Here is a 21,884-nt window from a genome sequence, read left to right on the forward strand (position 1 = left end):
AGCTGATGGTTTATCATATATGGCCTTTATCGTGTTGAGATATTTTCCTTCTATACCCATTTTGTTGAGAGTCTTAAACATAAAATTGTGTTGTATTTTATCGAAAGCCTTTTCTGCGTCTATTGATAAGATCATGTGGTTTTTGTTCTTTGTTTTGTTGATATGGTGTATTACATTAACCGTTTTACGTATGTTGAACCATCCTTGAGATTCTGGGATGAATCCCACTTGATCATGATGTATTATTTTTTTAATATGTTGTTGTATTCGATTTGCTAGTATTTTGTTTAGTATTTTAGCATCTGTATTCATTAGAGATATTGGTCTGTAGTTTTCTTTTTTTGTGCCATCCTTGCCTGGTTTTGGTATGAGGTTTATGTTGGCCTCATAAAATGTGTTTGGAAGTATTGCTTCTTCTTCAATTTTTTGGAAGACTTTGAGTAGAATAGGAACCAAGTCTTCTTTGAATGTTTGATAAAATTCACTGGTATAGCCGTCAGGGCCTGGACTTTTATTTTTGGGGAGGTTTTTAATGGTTTTTTCTATTTCTTCTCTACTGATAGGTCTGTTTAGGCTTTCTGCTTCTTCTTGACTCAGTCTAGGAAGGTTGTATTTTTCTAGGAATTTATCCATTTCTTCTAGGTTGTTGAATTTAGTGGCATAAAGTTTTTCATAGTATTCTACAATAATTCTTTGTATATCTACGGTGTCCGTGGTGATTTCTCCTCTTTCATTATGGATTTTGTTTATATGAGTTCTTTCTCTTTTTTCCTTGGTAAGTCTTGCCAAGGGTTTGTCAATTTTGTTGATCTTTTCAAAGAACCAGCTCCTTGTTCTATTAATTTTTTCTATAGTTTTTCTGTTCTCTAATTCATTTATTTCTGCTCTGATTTTTATTATCTCCTTTCTTCGGCTGGTTTTGGGTTGTCTTTGTTCTTCTTTTTCTAGTTCCTTAAGGTGGGAAGTTAAGTGGTTCACCTGGGCTCTCTCTTGTTTGTTCATATATGCCTGCAGCGATATAGACTTCCCTCTTATCACTGCTTTTGTTGCATCCCATAGATTCTGATATGTCATATTGTCATTTTCATTAGTCTGTATATATCTTTTGATCTCTGCACTTATTTCTTCTTTGACCCATTCATTTTTTAAAAGTATGTTGTTTAGTTTCCACATTTTTGTGGGATTTTTTTCTTCTTTTTTGCAGTTGAATTCTAGTTTCAAGGCTTTATGATCAGAAAATATGCTTGGTACAACTTCAATTTTTCTGAATTTGCTGATGTTGTTTTTGTGGCCCAACATTTGGTCAATTCTTGAGAATGATCCATGTACACTGGAGAAAAAAGTATACTCAGTCACTTTGGGATGAAATGTCCTGTAGATTTCTATCATATACAGGTGCTCTAGTGTTTTGTTTAAGGCCACTATGTCTTTGTTGATTCTCTGTTTGGATGACCGATCAAGAGCCGTCAGCGGTGTATTGAGGTCTCCAAGTATGATTGTATTTTTGTCAGTTTTTGTTTTAAGATCAATAAGTAGCTGTCTTATATATTTTGATGCTCCTTGGTTTGGTGCATATATATTAAGAATTGTTATGTCTTCTTGATTCAGTGTCCCCTTAGCCATTATGAAATGGCCATTTTTGTCTCTGAGTACTTTTCCTGTCTTGTAGTCAGCATTATCCGATATGAGTATTGCTACACCTGCTTTTTTTTGGATGTTATTTGCTTGGAGTATTGTTTTCCACCCTTTCACTTTGAATTTGTTTTTATCCTTGTTACTTAGATGAGTTTCCTGTAGGCAGCATACAGTTGGATTTTTTTTTAATCCATTCTGCTACTCTGTGCCTTTTTATTGGTGAGTTTAATCCGTTTACATTTAGTGTAATTATTGATACTTGTGAGTTCCCTATTGCCATTGTATATCTTGCTTTCTGTTAGTTTTGTGTCTTGTTTGATCCTTCTCTTTCGTTTTTCTATCTTTTGTTTTTATTTGGTTGTATTCCATACATCTTTCCTCTGTTGCTATCTTTTTTATCTCATGTGCTTCTGTGGTGGTTTTTTCAATGGTGGTTACCTTTGAGTAATGAAAAGGGTCCCTACCCTGTTCATTGTAGTGAACTATTTTGTGAGTACTTTTGCACTCCATCATCCTTTGCTACTGTTAATCTCCATCTTCTCCCCCTCTTTCTTTTTGTTGTTGTCACAGTTTAAATTTGGTTTTATTGTGTTCTTCTTGGAGCTTTTACTTGTGGCTCTGTTTTTTTTTGTTCTTTGTATCTGATTGGAGAACCCCCTTTAGTAATTCCTGGAGTGGGGGTTTTCTGATGATAAATTCCCTCATCTTTTCTGTATCTGTGAATGTTTTTTATTTCTCCTTCATATTTGAAGGATAGCTTTGATGGGTATAGTATTCGTGGATGAAAGTTCCTCTCTTTCAGGACTTTAAATATTGTGGTCCACTCTCTTCTAGCTTGTAGAGTTTCTGCTGAGAAATCTGATGATAATCTAATGGGCCTTCCTTTATATGTTGTATTCTTCTTTTCCCTGGCTGCCTTGAGAATTTTTTCTTTGCTGTTGGTTTGTGTCAATTTCATTATGATATGTCTTGGAGTAGGTTTGTTGGGGTTAAGAAAACTTGGAGTTCTGTTTGCTTCTTGAACTTGAGGCTTTAGTTCTTTCCACAGGCTTGGGAAGTTCTCATCTATTATTTGTTTGAGTATATTCTCCATTCCATTTTCTCTCTCTTCTCCCTCTGATATACCTATTATTCTTATGTTATTCTTTTTGATGGAGTCAGATAATTCTTGTAGGGCTATCTCATTTTTTTTAATTTTTGAGTCTCTTTCTTCTTCTCTCTGTTGTGCCTCAAGTTGCTTGTCTTCTATTTCACTAATTCTCTCTTCTATCTGACCTGTTCTATTAGCTAAGCTTGTTACTTCGTTTTTCAGCTCGTGAATTGAGTTTTTCATCTCTGTTTGATTTGTTTTTATAGTTTCAATTTCCTTGGACATATATTCTTTGTGTTCATTGAGTTGTTTTCTGAGCTCCCTAAATTGCCTTTCTGTGTTTTCTTGTATATCTCGGAGGATTTTTAGGATTTCTATCTTGAATTCTCTGTCATTTAGCTCCAAGGTTTCCAATATATTAAATTTTTTCTCCATAGATTTTTCCTCATCTAGCTGTGTTACCTCTCTTTCTTTTGTATCCATGATATTCGATTTTCTCTTCCTTAATGGCATCTGAGGGTGGTTTTGTTGATAGTATTAATGAGATTTAATAAAGAATAAAAAGTTTAAAAAAATAAATAAAAAAATAAAAAATCGAAAAGAGTTGTTTTTTTAAAAAAATTAATAATGAAATAAAGAAAAATAAAATAAAATAAAAATTAAAAAAAAAGGAGATTATTTCCCCCCTTCTTTTTTTCCTCTCCTCTCCTCTCCCCTCTTTCTTGAGAAAATCTTGTGGTGGACTGTGAATTATAACAAACAATGCCTGTGATGGAGGGCCTGAAGTGGGGAAAAGTAATAAAGGGGCAAAAAAAAAGGAAAAAAGAAAAAAGAAAAAAAAAGAGTGTATGGACCCACAAAAAGCAAATAAGGAAAAAATTTGGGTCAAGAATAAAATGATTTGCTTTTAGGTGTTGGTTGTCTAAGAGTTATGATGAGAGGAATAAGAGGAAAACGGAAAAATGGGGGGACAAATTAAGAAATTACTATTGTATTTAGTGGAACAAGAACTAGATAATATGGAGAGCCAGGGATGGGAGCACTGCTAGTGAGTTAAAAAGGTGAAGTAAAAACCCCCCAAAATGCCACAAACATAGGTTTGAGTCCCAGATAAGATAATTTGTTTGTTATTGAGGTTTGAATGAGAGGAGATGTAAAGGAGAAAGGAAGAAACTAATATAGAGGGAGAAAAGAAAGAGAGAGAGAGAAAAAAAGAGGGAACCACTAAAAGAAGAAAAAAGAAAAAAGAGGAGAGAGAGTTAAGGGTTTTGGAGTGCACCCCTCATAGAGAGAAAGAAAGAGAAGAGAAAAGATAATGGGAGATGTAACACTTATGGGTAGTGTAGTTCAAGGAGAGGAGAGAGTAAGACCGGTAGAGAGTTAATCGGCCAAATTGGAGGAGGAAAAAAAAGTATCAAGAATGAAGATAAGAGAAACAAACGAACAAATATAATAAAATGGGATAGGTTATAAAGTCTGCAGATTATTCTTGATTTTGAGAGGTTATCTTCTTGCTTTTTCTTTTCTCTTTCTCTTCCTGTTTGGTGACTCTGTACCCCGGGTTCTGCCCCTTTGGCACGCTCAGGTAGAGGTTTGCAGTTGATAAGTCTCTATGGCAATGTCATGTATTGTGCTTTAGTCTCGTTAGCAGTCGAAGCTCATTAGCATTTATAGGCTCCAACAGTGAGAGAGTCCGTGTTCCTGGAGCCTTTCTCCTAGTCTTTCCTTCCTCAATTAGTAGCCTGATAATCCAGCTATGGGGTTGCTGCAGCCTCTGCCTGGATAGTAAGAGGCTCAAAGAGCTGGCAACTCCCCACTCTATTTCCACTCAGCACAGGGCTCTGGGTAAGGCTCAGTCAGTCAGAGCTGCTAGCATAATCAGGCGGGCTTTCCGCCCACTCAAAGACCTCTGGCTCTGCCACTCTGTCCGGTAACACAAGTGGGCGCCCACTTCCGGGGCGCTTGGAGGAAACTCTCACTCACTGTCTGCGACCAGGATATCCGGCCAGCAGTCTCACGCTCTGAGTGAAACCCCCAACCGCAGGGAAAAGTTGCAGCGTTGGAATTGAGTCTCGCTCCGTCCCCGTGCGCGGCTTTTGCAAGGCGCTGGGGCGGCTCGAGATTCCGCTTTGGCCCACACAAAGGCCCCTGACTCTGCCCCTCTGTGCGATAACATGGGCGCTCACTGCCAAGGCACTCGGAGGAATCGCTCACTACCTATCTGTGCGCGCAAACCAGGATATGAGGCCAGCCACGGTTCCCTCTGAGTGAAACACCCTCCAGCATGGAAAATCTCCACGGTTGGAATTAGTTCTCACTCCCTCCCGTACGTGGCTTTCCCAGGGTGCTGGGGCTGCCCAGAGACTGTGCCCTCGGCCCACAGAAAGGCCTCTGACCCTGCCTCTCCGTGGGGCAACACGGGCACCCACTCTCGGGGTCTAGGAAGAAATTCTCGCCCACTAACTGCGCACCGACCAGGAGACCGGGTAAAATGGCCGCTCCGCTTGTCTTTCTTTGTTTGGGTTTGGCGCGATTGTTATCTTGTATTGCCCGGGTTGCCACAGGATCAGATTTTCCTCGGCTTGGATCTCCGTGCCACAGCCTGGTTCGGCTATTTGTGCCGCGGCGGCCTGGATCTATTCACCCCCTTTGCCCGCCTCAGTTTCTATATTCACAGTTACCAGAGAAAGCCGCCCTGTTTAGGTTAGTGAGGAAGGCGGAGCATTTCTTACTCCCTATTTCCTTCGGGGTTTGGTTATATATTTAGCCAATTTTTCACTCAATCATACCTTTGGGTGTATTGCGATGCATCTGGAAGCTCCAAGTATAGGTTTTTTCTGTTTCTGGTTGAAGATCTTGTTGAGTTTTGGGGGAGATTTATCGGTATCGCTTCCTACCCCGCCATTACTCTCTAGTTCCTGCTTTTTCAAGCAAGGCAAGTCTTCTATTAATAATTTTTTGAGGAACGTATACACTGTTTTCCCTCGTGGCTATATTAATTCACACTCCCACTAACAGTGTACAAGGGTTCCCTTTTCTCCATATCCTTGCCAGGATTTGTTATCTCCAAATCTATTATAATAATTTTTCTAAAGAAAAAGTGAAATACCTGGTCTGACAAAGGAACTTTTAAATTCGCCAACTTATAAACTGTGTTCATTTGCAAGAATAAAATGGCATTAAATCACTTCTGGTGTTGAAACCAAAGATGGGGAGTTTCCACAACCATGTGTCTTTATATAGTACAAAGCATGTGGTTGGCGCTTAGTAAATATGTGTTGGCTAAACAATTTAATAGTAGGATGTGCTCCTTTCATTGATCACGAACCTCCAGAGAGACTTTCCTGTAACAGCAGTGTTTGCTCTGTCTCCTGGGTTTCTTCACAGGAAACAGGTCCGAGCCCTGCTAGGCCAGTTCAGCCAGGCGGAAGCCTTACTAACAAGAGCTGGAGTGCAGCCAGGGACTTTGGATGGAGTTCTTCTGGATCTCGGATGTTCTTCCATGCAACTCGATGCTCCTGAAAGAGGTTTTTCCCTTCGGAAGGACGGCCCTTTGGACATGAGAATGGATGGTGACAGGTGAGTATTAATGAGGCATTTCTCCTCACAACAAGAAATCAATTTCTCAAAAGCACTCTGAATTTAATTTCCTTTTAAGTCTGTAGAATTCCCATTACCTTCCCACACCTAACACTCTATAGACTGTAAATCAGTTTTGTATGCTATTCATTGTAGCTTTTAGTGTTTCTTTATATTTGGGATTCTGAAAGAACAACTATTGCTTTCTTTACACAAAATAGTGAGCGTAACTCTCATACAGATTATCTCTTTTTATGGATACAGTGTAAGCTTTTAGACTACTGACAATGTTGATAAATAGGGTACTGAAACAGTGGTTTTATTTTTATGCAGGCCTAACTATGTCTATTATGAGAAGTGAAAGGAACTATATTCAATGTATATTCTTTTGAATACTGCATTAAAGTCAAGATCCTAGAGCTCAACAATTGTGTGTTTTGTCCTGTATCTTTTACAATCATTTTGGTTCCATCTTCTTTGGAGAAGCTACAATTTGTGGTATTATATCAGCACAGTACTGTACATAGGACAGTTTACACCTCTTCTTCATTCTTCACCACCCTGGGAATACTAGCATTTATTCTTCTTTAGACTAATCAATATATATATATATATATATATATATATATATATATATATATATATATATATATAGAGAGAGAGAGAGAGAGAGAGAGAGAGATATGTGTATATATATCTATATATAGAGATATATATGTATATATGTATATGGTATATATACTAAATAACATAAAGAGGATCACATTCTAAAAGAGTATAGGATGATTTCTTTCAAACCTAAATTAATTTTGAAAGCACTTACATTTGCACTTGTCTGTATGCCCAACACTGGCTAGGGACTGACCAACCTGTATGGGCAAAGCTTACCCGTGCCTTTCTCCCTCATTTTATGCCCCCCCCACTGCTGCCACCAAATTATGTATCATGACCCCTATCTTTGTGAAGTTTACTTTCTAAGAACATTAGACTTTCACATATCAAAGTAAGCAAACTGTTTAGTTACTGTTACTAATCTGTAATTCTAGACCTGTGTAAATATTTCTACTGAAACAAATAGGTTTTCCAACATTTTTTCCAATTAGAAGGACTGGTATATAAGAAATTTAATGTTAAATTGGAGTCAACAAATTAACAGAGTTGACTTGAACTTCTTTCCCACAAATTGTTTTATTGTTTCATCCCTTGGTAATTATTCATAGACAGTCCTTTCTTCATGTTTTGATCTGGCCTGTTAACTGAGATTGTGACCCATACTTGTCAGAATCTTTTTGTTCTGAGTCTTGTACCTTCTTTTGCACAAGTTGACATTCATAGAATGAAGATTGTGATCATAAAAGAAAATAATAAAAATCTTTTAAAAATCAGTGACTAATATAGTAAAGGTCAAATATCTTCTCATGTTTGGAGATTGAGGTTGTTGGGCAGAGGTAATAAAATGTCAAGCAAATTTCTGCCGTTCCTTTGTCTTACTAAGGAGGATGCCTTCTAAAATGCAGTGAACAAAGCTTCCAGTTAAATAATAGTAAATCCCCATATTGTTAATGTAAAGATTTATTGGCAGATTTTAGTTTGAGAATCAAGGTTCTTGAAGTTCTCCTGTAAGAACTTGAAAATAAAATTGCCCTTGAGAGTTAAACTTTTAATAAATAATGGATGAGATTAGAGCTGTGAAAATGTATCTTAAAAAGCAGGTTGGCTTCCAATGAAATAGCATAATCTGTAAATTGACCAAAGATATTAACAAATCCTGAAGGAAATGTGTGACTTTCAGAAGGGAGAGTTGGTTCACACAAATTTATAGAAAAAGGAGAGTCAGAAATGTAAATATGTGCATTGCTAATCCAAATAATGTTGTGAGGAGAGGCAGTCCAAGTCAAAAAACATGGCCATTCAGATCATGGAGGCTGTTATATCCCTGTGTTGAAGATGAATGCTAGAGGCTTTTTTAACCTGTTGCCATTTATCACTAGAATCTTACAGCATAGGTTAATTTGTGCTCTCTCAATTTCAAAAACAGCTTTAAGGTCATAGTAAGGTTCTCATGTAGGAGAGAGAAGTTCATAGTTTCAAGCACTTGTGGGTATAACCCTGTGTCAGTTGTATTCTTTACTAGAAAGCAGTAAATAAATTGCCACTTTGTTAATATTTTCTTTTTCTCATGAATGTAGTCATTGTAAGTCCGTCATCTCTGGAGGACTGACAAGATATCTTAACGTGTTCAGTTGAGGTGGGGGCGGATTCTGCATCTTGGCTTTCCAGAGTGTTGCCTCTTTTGCCTTGTAGCACTTTGGGAGCATCGATGTTACTGTTCAGTGTTAACATTAGAGTAAAATAAAATCATGCCTGTTATCACCGAACTATATTTGTGAAAAATGCCGTTTTAGTTTTCTTACTTAAAAATAGAAAGATATAAAAAATTTCTAAGTACATACATAATTTTTTTTTTTACAGGGACAGAGAGAGAAAGTCAGAGAGAGAGGGATAGACAGGGACAGACAGACAGGAATGGAGAGAGATAAGAAGCATCAATCATCAGTTTTTCATTGCGACACCTTAGTTGTTCATTTATTGCTTTCTCATATGTGCCTTGACCACGGGCCTTCAGCAGACCGAGTAACCCCTTGCTCGAGCCAGCGACCTTGGGTCCAAGCTGGTGAGCTTTTGCTCAAACCAGATGAGCCTGCGCTCAAGCTGGCAGCCTCGGGGTCTCGAACCTGGGTCCTTTGTGTCTCAGTCCAACGCTCCACTGCATCACCACCTAGTCAGGCTAAGTACATCCATAAAATTTTAGAATTTTCCTGTTACAGCTGAACTCTGTCCTGTGGAGTCTGAATTTAGAAGATTAATTCTGATGCTCAGTAGTTTGGACAGTTGAATTCACAACTAGTTAAGATCTATAAGGGATTTTTGTAGATTGGGCCAAAAATAATGATTGACAAATCTAGGAATGGGGACAATCTAAGGGATATGGACATGCATTGAGCTTCTCTATGGGCTAGGCATTATACAATTTGTCTTATGAGTATACGTATCCCTAATCCTCCCAACAATTTTGTGAGGTAAGCATTGTTACTTTCATTCACAGGGTAGAAATGGAAGCTCCACTGCATTGAAAAGCTTACCCTATAAAGAATAGCAAAGCCGGAATTCTACTCTAGGTCCATTTGACTTTAAAGATCAAGTCTTTATCCTTAAAGCTATTAATGGAGCCGAGCCTATTGAGCTAGATACCGGGCTTACTTATAGGGTGTTCATTGGTATGGGGGTGCCTTGGCAGCCAGAAAAGAAACGAGAAGCACGTGATCTGGAAAGCAAGCTTTTTCCCCATTGATTTGAGAGAAAGAGAGGAAGGGGCAAAACTATCCATTGAACCACCTGGTCAGGGCCTGGAAAGCAAGGGGAGGGAGAAAGAAAGGGAGAGGAGAGAGGGAAGGTGAAGGGAGAGAGAATAGGCATGCTATCAAGGTGCAGTGTAGTGTATTTGAGGGAGGATTTGGGTGTTTCTTGGCAATGTTACTCTGATTTGATCCTCAGATCATAAAGCTAACATATCCTTGCTGCTTAAACTCCTCAGTGTAGTACCAACAATCAATCAAACATATTAACTATAAGAGTAGTAACTGTACTATTAGCAAACTTATCTTTCTAATAAGTAAAGCCTCGGTTTACTCAACACTTAGAATTCCTTGACCCATTGCTCTAAAGCAGGGGTCCCCAATCTTTTTACACAGGGGGCCAGTTCACCGTCCCTCAGACCATTGGAGGACCGGACTATAAAAAAAACTATGAACAAATCCCTATGCACACTGCACATATCTTATTTTAAAGTAAAAAAACAAAACAGGAAGAAATACAATATTTAAAATAACAAACAAGTAAATTTAAATCAACAAACTGACCAGTATTTCAATGGGAACTATGCTCCTCCACTGACCACCTATGAAAGAGGTGTCCCTTCCAGAAGTGCGGTGGGGGCCAGATAAATGGCCTCAGGGGGCCGCATGTGGCCCGCGGGCCATAGTTTGGGGACCCCTGCTCTAAAGTAAGGTAAGCTGGCAAGGTCTGACAGAGTGAATGCTACGTCCTGCTACTTTGCTTTATTTTATTTGGCCAGAGCTCGGTATTTCTTTGTCTTCCTTTCCTGAAATGACCCTCTAGGCTTGTTTGGTACTGTTTGTTGATTACTAGATTTTACCCCATGATGTCTTTTGTCATGGAGGCAGAAGCCAATACTGTTAAATATTTGAGACAATGTACATTATTATCAAGATAGTTCTAGTTTTTGTGAGGGAAACTGACCAGTAGTATCTTCTTGTACAGTAGTCCCTTCTTAGCCCCTGTTTCATGTTCTGCATCTTCATTTAGCTGGGGTCAACTACGGCCTGAAACTATTAAATGGAAAATTCCAGAAATAAACGATTCATAAGCTTTAAGTTGCATGCTGTTCTGAGGAGGAAAATGAAATCTCATGGTGTCCCACTGTCTTGTCTGGGCTGTGAATCACCCCTTTGTCCAGGATATCTCTCCTGCATTAGTCTCTCAGTAGCCGTCTAGTTTATCAGAGTCACAGGCAAGGTGTCCCAGTGCTTGTGTTGTTTTACTGAGCAATGGCCCCAAAGTGCAAGAGCAGTGAAGAGGGTAATTGGGATAGGCCAAAGAGAAGGAAAAGACAGTATGTACAGGGCTCGGTACAACCCGTGTTGTCAAGTTTCCACCAGAGGTCTTGGACTATACCCTGGGATAAGGCAGGGTTCCTGTAAGATTTTCTAAGTTCAATTTGTGCTCTAATATAAGTAGTTGCTTACTGGACAGTCTCGGGTTCATTTAAGTTCCTGAGACCTAGATACATTTAAGTATCAGTCAGTAAGCCTTGTGTCCTCTATACAGAAAATAAATTCAAGCAGCAATTAAAATTTTGAACAAACCAAATTCAAACATTTCCATTTTTTTTAGTTTAGAGGAAATCTGCATGAACAATAATTTCTTTGTGAAGTAAAGGCTAGTAAATAGGTTAACTTCCTGCTGCCTTTGACCTTGATGAATGTCACATCACACATCTGCCACTTGCCGAAATGATGGCTATTTGAAATGGAAAACCTATTTCATTCCTGTAAGATTTCAGTCTCCTACTTTAGAAACCTCAGAAGCTCTCTTAGACAAAGTGTGTGTGTGCCAGACTTTATGTCTCAGACTCTGAAGTCTCACCTCTTGTCAATGAAAACTGACATCAGTGAACTAATGGTTCTTCTTGCGCGTAGGTACCCTGACATGCCCACCGCAGCTGATGTGGCGAATGCTTTAGATCAACAGGCACTTGCATCTATCCTGAGAACATACGGGGAGGAGAAGCATGCCAAGAGAATCGCTTCCGCCATCGTCCGGGCACGCAGCGTCTACCCCATCACCAGAACCCAGCAGCTCGCCAGTGTCGTCGCAGGTACCCTCACTAATTCTGTGTTTGAGAGGAAAACAATGTGTGTGTGTGTGTGTGCGCATGCGTGTGTGTGTGTACACCTCCCCCAAACTCCCAGAGGGATTCATTTGTACTGAAATCATGTAGGATAGCATCTTGCCTATCTTTCATGCCCCTTTCTTTAGGTTTTGTAAGCTTCCCCTCTCTCACACCTCTCCCCTACACACAGTTTTAAAAGATATACTGTAGTTTGCTGATTAGTTTAATAATAGTTTTGTGGGGTTTTTGCATGAGGTAGTTGATCATTTGTGCCTACCAAGGTGACACGTGGAATGACAGGAGCAGGAGGATCTCTTGATTCATCCCAGTGCTTGATAAGCCTCCCGTATAATATCTGACATTACCTCTCAGATTTCACATTTCTGTATTTTAATATTTTGAGCAAAAGGAGAATTGCATTGCCCAACTGCTAAAATAAAACCCAGTGACTCATACATCTATTCTAAACAACCGTCTAACAAAGGGTATGTGATGTATCGGTTATTCCACTTTGTGAATGCTAACTAAATCAGCCTGAGGGGCTTATTGAAACATTTCATCTTTTCTGCGGTTTGCCACCATAAACCTCTTGAATCTCAGTCTAGCTAGGAGGCGCTTTATTAGAGCCTTTCTGTTTGAAGCCAAAGTTGTTTCACAGCTGTGTTCCATGCTGAAAGTTTACCAAGGCAAAAATACAACTTCTGCAGTTATTTAACAGAATTCCAGTGGTAAATTCTGTCTTGTTATATCCTCTGAAACCCTACATCATTTTTATTTACCAAACTTATTCAGATTTCTTTCCAATGGTCCTGTTAAGTTAGTTAGGTAGTGTCTACGACCATACCATCCTGAACTCGCCCGATCTCGTTTGACCTTGGAAGTTATTGGTAGCTAAGGACATAGGGAAAAGCTTATAGAAAGAACGTAATATTGGTTGCCTCTATTGTAATATTATCCATAGTTTAAGGAATAAAACTGTATTATAAATTTATTCCGATCAAGATTTAGAGATCATATAGCAGTTGTCTTATGACATAACTTCATAAAATTATATTCTATATAGTTCTACTAATAAAATATAAAAAGTTGACTAAGTCTCCATTTTTTAAGCTGCATACCTCAAGACTCTTCACATTGAACCACTTACTGCAGGCAAGTAATTGTGAAAGTTTCACGGCTTATGTTAGCATAAAATATTTCACGCCATTTTTCTCCCCAAAAGAATGCATACTAGCAGGCGAGGGTTCATTTCTCCCTCTGTCTTGTGTCCCTTTCTTTCCCCCACTGCATACTCACTACCATGTGTCCCCTTACCCTTCCAATCTTTCCTTAGCTCTGTGTGTTGTCTGCCTGCCGTATTGGAGAGAAGATCAGGGAGAAATCTTTTTTTTCTTTTTCTTTTTATTCATAAGCAAATTCAGAATTTTCTGGTGCTGAAAATGAGAACTTGGGGCTACAGGGTATTCTAGAGATCATCCAGTCAAAAAATCTCACTTGATAACTGAAGAAACTGAGGCTCTGAGAGTATCAATAGTTTCCTTAAAGGCACAGCCTAATTAATGGCAATGTAAGAATTAACCTAGAATTAATCTAGAATTTAGCAGCACATGACTCTGAGGCATAATTGGGAAATCTGCCTTTAAGAAGTTAACTTTTCTGTCTCAGGTTCCTAATCTGCAAACTTGGAGAAATAACATTGTGGCATTTGATAGTAATTGCATGAAGATGCAGAATAGGAACAATTTTAGTATTTTCAAGAAGCTATGATTTGAAAATCATATTGGGACTATGACAAATTATATAGTGGAAGTGGGTCATATTCATATATGTGTATGTAAAACCCTGTTTTAACAAATACCACTAAAAGATTTTCTCTATAATGAGTCCATTTTTATGGCTCATTTCAGCCCATAATAATAAAACTGTATCGATAATCATATAATTCATTAGAAAGGAGAAATAGAAACAATGAAATTACATTTTATGCTTATTTATTTAAAAAAGCTTGGGAGAGGCTTCTATATACCAGGCATTGTACTGAGTACTAAGGACAGATGGGGAGTGAATCAGATAGAGCCTCTGTGTTCACAAAGCTTATAGACTAACTGGTGACTGAAGAACAACCTGTAATAAAGCTGTGTTTATAGTTGCAAACCTTAGTCTGAAGGTGTGATCATGTGGCTATAGAAAAATTTGATACAAGTGTAAAATATAGAACATATATACATATATATGAACATGCTTGGGTCCTAACTGCAGTTCCACAAAGTCCATTCTTACATAAACCACACCCATGGTATATCTTTTACAAGCTCTGATTTAATTTTTATTCAAATGATGTAAAACTTTAAAGACATTTACAAAGCAATCTGAATGAGCATATCTTCTAAATTTTCATTATTTTTTAGTCTTTTATAATTACCTCACTGACATCAAATTTTACTGCATTTTTTTTGCATGACTCACCATTATCAAGAGTTTTCAAAGTCTCCAACTTGGTTTTTCTGGAAACAGCAGCTGTCCTTCCTTTTGCGTTGGTATTTCACCAGGTGTCTAATATCTGAGTGAATCACGTGATGGCAATAGTAAGTGCACTGAGCTGTAAGTCCACAGCTCTTTGGGTGGGAAGAGAACTGTATAGAATGCTACAGAGTAGAATACTGTCCCAAGACACTTTTTTCAGCAAAGAAAGGGACACATTCGCTCACGAGAAGGCTCTTGAGAGAGCTACTTCACAAAGGAAATATGGGAAGCAATGGAGAGTCCAGGAAGGTCCCTGTATCAGTTTCCTAGTTCTGCCAGAACTAAGTGCCACACGTGTGATGGCTTAAAATAGCAGAAATGTATTCTTTCAGAGTTTTGAAGTCTTGATATCTAAAAGCAAGGTGTCAGTGGGACTCTAGGAAAGAATGCTTCCTTGACTATTTCTAATGTCGGTGGTGGCCAACAATCTTTGATGTTCCTTGGCTTGTAGATGCATCACTGAGTCTGTGCCTCCATCATCATGAGGCATTCTCCCTGTGCCTCTGTCATTGTGTTCAAATTTCCCACTTACTCTAAGGATGCTAGTCATAATCAATTCAGGGCCCACCATCATCCAGTATGTCCTCAATTTAACTATATCTTCAAAGACGCTAGTTTTAAATAAATTAACATTCACAGGTTCCTAATATACATGAACTTTAGAGGACACTCTTCAACCTAGGACAGCAATTCCTTTATTTATCAAGCATGCATTTTGGCAGTCTATAGTATGCCATGACTGTACTTGAACGACTTTTCTCATACTAAGTACGTTCAAGGTAATCGAGCACTCTGGGAAATGTGCCATGGTTCCTGCCACACAGTGAAACCTATATATTGATGGAAATAGAAATTACTTCCTTTGCTTTCATAAAACTAAGACAAGGAAGACCATCACAGTGTATTCACAATATACTTTATGGAATTATATAACAATTCAAGTGATTAAGCTGTAAGTTGAAATACCTTAAACCTGGTGCCTCCTGCTAGTATAAATAGCCACAGTTCCATGTCATGAGAGCTCTAGAAGACAGGTTTGCATGTCCGAGTTGGAACAGAACGCTTAAAAATACTGTGAGTACTTTATAGATTGCCAAATCAATAATTTATAAGATAATTCAAACAACCTGTATGACTTCACTATTTATACACATTATTCAGAACTACTAGTCAAAGACTTGACTATAAATATCTAATACATATATAGTGTTACACATAGTATTTCCTGCAAAAATAATTTATAAATAACAAATTACATTTTATTAATTGTAATTTCTATTCTAATACAATTGTTAATTGTTAACACTAGTCTAATACTGTTAACAGCTAAAGAGTTAGATTCATGAAATCTGAGTTGAAAATGCCTGAGAGACTCATTTAATCCAGGACTAGATTCTTCATCTCCTCAAATAAATGATCATCTAGCCTTAGCATTTTCATCTCCAGCTCTCTTACTATATTTCAGTGAAGAGGAGCACATTTCAGCCTGAAACTGCTAGTTCCATAAATACAGGCCTAAAGAACTTTAGAAAGGATAGATTCCTTAGAATGGAGTCCAAAAGCCTTTACATGGTTTACAAAGCTCATTATGAACTGACTTCTCTCTGCCTTTTCATTTTCATCTCTCTCGGTCCTCATAATAATCTCTGTTCCAGCCGCACTACAGTTCTGTCGTCTTTCCAGCTCACCATAGTCACTCTCACTTATAGGCCTTAAATAGTAACATTAACACCAAGTGCCCGATCCTACCCTTTCCTGGGGTTAAAGCCAGCTCATCCTTTTGAGCTTGGTTGAAACGTTCCAGGAAGTTTTTTCTAGGCCCACACAGATAAGTTGAGACACCCTTCTCTATGCTCCCGTAGCACTGCATTCTCCTGCCATAGAACTTACGGTGCTTTTATTGCTTGCCTAGTATTTAATTTTCCCCCTAGATCTGTATCATCCAGTACAGTTGTCATTAGCCACATGTGTCTATGGAGCTCTTAAAATGTGGCTCCTCCAAATGGAAAGATCCATATATGTAAAATAAACATCAGATTTTGAGACTGAATTTGAGAAAAGAATTGAATATATCTCAACAATTTACATACTCATATGTTGAAAGGGTAACATTTTCAATATTATTGAGTTAAATGCAGTGTTCAAACAGACTATACCTATTTTGTTTTACTTTTGTTAACATTGCTGTACAAACTCTCATGTGGGATATATTTTAAAGAATAGCGCACTCTAGATAATAAGTTCTGTGGGGGCTCCACTGTGACTTTCTCGCTCAAAACTGAGCCCACAAAGCTTATGAGTTTTTTCTCTTGGAAGGCATTTGGTAACTACTTTTTCAAGATTAATGTATAAAATAACTAAAATTTACATAGATCAGGAAGGTCCTGCTTTTATAAAGGCTGTAATCAGTGCAATAGCATCAATATTAGTAAAAAAAATCAATGTTCAGCCTCATAAACCATGACTCTCCCACAACAGTGTAGCCTAATATTAACACTAATGTGAATTAGAAAAACACATTGCGCTCCCAGTACTTTAATTTATTCATCTTTAAGGTGAAATGATATTTATTCCTCCTTACTCTTTGGAAATGCTATGAAGACAAATAACACTGTGTTAAACTGTTTTAATTAATTAGAAATCTTTAATGATGGGAAACAATACATAACAAAAATTCTCAAACTCTTCAGGAAAAAAGGGATTTATGCACTTAATTTTGAAAAAATGGCTGTGATTTAGATTTTGTAGAATTAATGTAATTTGATTTATGTAGCCTTACAAATGGCATTGGTTCTAGACACCTCTTTGAGTAAAGAGTAAAGAAGTCTTATTTATTTTCCTCAACAAGCTGTCCATTTTTTATATTAGAGCTGATCCATTTTCATTGGTCTTTCCACTCTGTTGCTACATCAAGGAAATTACTATTTAATTCTAACTATTAAATTAAATCTAGTTGAGTGAAAAGATATTAGATTAAGTCTTGTTTTTACAACTTGTTTTCTATGTAAACTTAAACAAAGGCTTATCTTTCTCCCCTTGAAATGGAGGCAAATAACATTTATGATGATGAAAATTATTATTTTTATTTACCAAACATAATCCAACTAATTTTTTTTGCTTAAATTAATATGAAATTCACTTGCAGTTCCAACCTCAAGCCAAAAATCAAAGAAATACATATACCAATCATTTTTCAGATCATTGGGATTTAGATTCAAATTCACAAAATAAGAAATCAATCCACTAATAGTCAAAAAGTGACAGCAGGCCTATATCAGTTTTTGAATGGGATAAAGGAGATAGGGGAAGCTTCTTAGATAGATTTGATTCTTGTTGATTAAATGTATAAACTTGGCCCTGGTCGGTTGACTCAGCAGTAGAGCGTCAGCCGGTGTGTGGAAGTCCCCGGATCGATTCCCGGCCAGGGCACACAGGAGAAGCTCCCATCTGCTTCTCCATGCATCCCTCTCCTTTCTCTCTCTCTCTTCCCCTCCTGCAGCCAAGGCTCCATTGGAGCAAAGATGCCCCAGGAGCTGAGGATGGCTCCATGGCCTCTGCCTCAGGCACTAAAATGGGTCAGGTCACAATGGAGCAATGGCCCAATGGTCCAGATGGGCAGAGCATCACCCCTTAGTGGGCATGCCGGTTGGATCCTGGTCAAGCACATGCAGGAGTCTGTTTGCCTTCCACTTCTCATTCAGAAAAATACAAAAAACAAACAAACAAAAATGTATAAACTTATCATTCCCTGACTAAAACTTGTCTGTAACCTTTATTCTGACTCATGAACTGGGTACACAGCTAGTGCCTAACGAACACTTGTTAAACAAATAAATTAATAAAAAGATGTGCACATTCCCAGCCAAATTAAAATGAAAAAAAAAAAGTAGAGGAACTATTAAGTTATTAGGTGTTACTGAGAATCAATTATATTCTGCCCTTCACATTGAAATGGGGGGAGACCCTAAACATCTAAGTCATCAGTATAAACTAAAGTGGCCTGAAGAATAAGTGAGATTCTCCAAGACACACAATCAACAGTCCTCACATTCTATTTCTGGTTCTACCCTTTATTTGCTCTGTGAACTTGAGTAAGTCACTTACCTTCTCCGATATTCATTTACTCATTTGGAAGATAGGAATAGCTAATTCTTACTATGACCCATAAATGGCATGGTATATAAGATGGTTCTCTGTTAATTTTAAAATGCAAATATACTTATAAACATTTTGTTCTCCTCTCTATCCAGGACTGAGAGAGCAAACAGTGCGCTAGTCAGACCCAGGAATACCCACCTGCTCACAGCCAAACAGTGTTATCTGTGATAGGCTAACACCTTCATTCCAAGTTGTTCCTCACGTAGGAGTTATGTGACTTCTAGGAAGGAGAATAATGATCATTTTCTGCATTGGTACATGGAAGGTGTATCTTTTCACAGCAGCATTGGAGGCTCATGCCTCAACTTAGATCTGAAATCACTGTCTTTTTCCAACAAAGTTTTGTTACTCTGGAGAGCAGCCTTCAAAATAAAAGTAAATAAAGCATTCATCAATAATCATTGCTATCAAATTTTACTGGAACATAAACATTTTCCCAACAAAATTAATCAGACTAGATTGCCATCCCATTATTGTTTCTACATGTCACCTCCTCCATCTTCCCCATATAACTCTTTTTATATTAATATTGCCGTGATTAAGAAGTAAATGAAGATATCGGAGAGTTCGATTCTCACCCTGGTGGAAATAGTCAAACCTACTATTGAATTTAGATGGCTTACCAGTGAGTCATAATTGTCATTGCTACTGCCTATGACAATGCACTTATTCTTCTGTCATAAATCTTTTGAGTTCAATCTGTTATACACAGTGTTGTTAGTATGGTAACTTTATGCCAACTAAATTATCAAATGACATTTCATAAGTAAACTTATTCCTTATTTTAATAAGTAATCTTTCCAAGAGACATTCTGTACAAGAAGTTCAACTCAAAAGAGAATGAAATGTGAAAAAAAGAAGGAAAAAAGGAAGGAAGGAAAGAGAGAGAGAGAGAAAGGAGAGAGAGAGAGAGAGAGAGAGAGAGAGAAAACAAACCTGAAAATCTTTCTTCTTCCTTAAAAAGTCTGGCTATTTTTAGTTTGAAGTACCAAGTGGGGATCTGGGAGGGCTTCAATCCCAAATGACTGTGACCTAACTCTCAGTTAATAATCATAATAGTAATGTGATAATAAATAATGTTAGCTAATACTTACTGAGTGAATTCTAGGCACTATCCTAAATTAATTTTGTGTATTAACTCACTTAATAAGCATAGCAACCCATGCACTAGGCACTGTTTTTATCCCTGCTTTACAGATAAAGAAACTGTGGCACAAAAAGGCTAGGTAACTTGTCTCTTGTCAAGTGGAGCTGGAATTGAAAACTATAGACACTGTGCTCCTATTTATGACACAAATCTAGATCCCTTTCTTATAATTAAGATGCAGCATGAATTATTGCTGGAGTATGCTGACAGCTCCATCTTCCCGACCTTGCGCACTCATGTGGGAGACAGTCGTACAAGCAACTTGCTCTATCATCCTGTAATGAGTGCTGTACATAGTAGAGTCATGAACAAAAATGTGTGAGAACCCCAAAAAGGGAGAGAATTGATTTTGATGTGGAAAAAACAGTATGAGGTATTGAAGAGAGAGATTGGGTAGAAGTTAAAGACACGGAGACCTTTGAGTAGACCTTTTAAGGGGAGAAGTGATGGCTATTTACTGAGTGGAAAAATTAAAAGATGTGCTCCAATACATCCAATAAAAAAAAAACTGATAAACCAAGTATGTTATAAAAAAAAATGGGAAAGTCCCTGGCACTCAATAGAGACTAATTAATTGCATAAATGAAAAGATAAATGAACAAAAAATACACAAGCAAGTAAGATTTCAGAGGTCTGAGGAGAATAGAAGACATTTCAGGATACAATCCCGGGACCCAACACATTTTTAAATGCCTGGAATTCCCCCAATTCTCTGGAATCCTCTGTCTTAAATGTGACCTTGAGTTGGGTCAGATCTTAGCACAGTGAGGAACTCAGCATAACCAAGTCCTCTATCTAGGTCTTCTGATTCCAGCTGAATTTCAAACTGCATCTATGGAACAAAAGGAGGGAAATGGAGCCTTTCACCTCATTACTCAACTTCTTATTGTTGTATACTTTGTACTTCTGGAAGTGAAAATTAAAGTGATCTGGCATTGTATGTTTGCTACATTAGCAGTTTTCACATTGGTATTAATTTTGTAAAGATGCATAGCATATACACAGCATGGCTAATTTGTCCTCTTTGCTGATTTAAAAAGAAAGAAGAAAGATTATTTGTTCTGTAACTAGTTATTCAGAAGTTTTAAGAATTAGTGGTAGGTATTTACAAGAGCTCTCCATTTGAGAACCATAATCAAGTAGTCTTTTATATTAATTGTATTACTATCTCATTTTTTTAGATTGACACGGTTCAGATCTTGTCTGGATGGTAGCTATAATAGCATGGGTTTGCTTCACCCAAAAAACTACTGAGAGGATCAACAGTGTGCAGCACTATTCCTAAAAGTAGGAGTTTCAGACTATTATTTTTGTATGTTGGGAACGTTCTTTGAAGAAAGCATCTGCTTTCATTTTAAAAGTATAAAATGTTCAAATCCTGCCAAAAGAATGTCAAAGAAAGAGAACCCCAAATGTTACTAGGTTGTCAGAGATTAAAGATTATATTTCTAGGGCTGAGAAGGAGAATAATGAATGAAAGATTAGTTTTGATGTCCAAACTTTAATCATAGCTAAAAATTAAGAATAAAAATTCCAAATTATTTTCTATCATTTTTGTTTTGTGTTGAATTGAAAAATTATAGAATATCTGGAAAAGATATCCCAATAATTTAAAAAAGAGAAATCTATTATTAACTTTTTTATATACCTTATATTTTCCTTCTCTATTTTGGTTGAGTATTAGCATTTTTACTATTTCCCAAATGTTTTAACTTATTTTATCCCTGCAATCTTTATATTACTATATGTTGCATGTCATATTTTTAATCACTTGGTAACACACACCTAGCATATGGTAAGCAATAGGATATATTTTCTACATTTTCCTAATTACTGAATTAATGATTTATCAGCTGGACTATGAACTCTTTGAGAGCAAGGATTAGATATATCTTCTTCATTGCTGCATCCTCAATGCCCGATACAGAATTTAGTTTATAAAAGATGTTCAATTAATATTTCTTGAATGAATACCTAAATGTCCACTCCTTCATAATTTTGTCATGTTTAGAAAATGAGGGAGGCTAGGGAGAACTCATAGAGAAAAATCTTAAAACCCCCTAATTTATTCAGCATTCCAGGTGCTTCATATTGTCAGGTAGACTCAGAGCAACAATAAGAGAAACTCTAGTAACTTTCCTGACACTTATAATATCTTTCCTGTTCTCTAAAGGGTAAATCAGGTTCAATGTGTTGTACAGTTCTAGGTCAGCCTTCTATATTTTCAGTTTCCTCATTAGCAAAGAAGGAAATTTGACTCAGCATTGAGATGAGATGCC

General features: G+C 37.4%; 1 protein-coding gene across 3 annotated transcripts in view; it reads left to right on the forward strand.

Annotated features, from left to right (window-relative positions):
- The window catches only part of METTL15 (methyltransferase 15, mitochondrial 12S rRNA N4-cytidine), a 197,550-nt gene that overhangs the window by 149,504 nt on the left and 26,162 nt on the right, over positions 1 to 21,884 (forward strand). For all 3 annotated transcript variants that reach the window (XM_066251169.1, XM_066251170.1, XM_066251168.1), the window contains 2 exons: positions 6,113 to 6,304; positions 11,584 to 11,762. In XM_066251169.1, the coding sequence (XP_066107266.1) occupies positions 6,113 to 6,304; positions 11,584 to 11,762 (371 nt within the window). The remainder of the gene's footprint in view (positions 1 to 6,112; positions 6,305 to 11,583; positions 11,763 to 21,884) is intronic.

The sequence above is a fragment of the Saccopteryx bilineata genome, chromosome 1 (genome assembly GCF_036850765.1).
Source record: "Saccopteryx bilineata isolate mSacBil1 chromosome 1, mSacBil1_pri_phased_curated, whole genome shotgun sequence".
Classification (NCBI taxonomy): Eukaryota; Metazoa; Chordata; class Mammalia; order Chiroptera; family Emballonuridae; genus Saccopteryx; species Saccopteryx bilineata.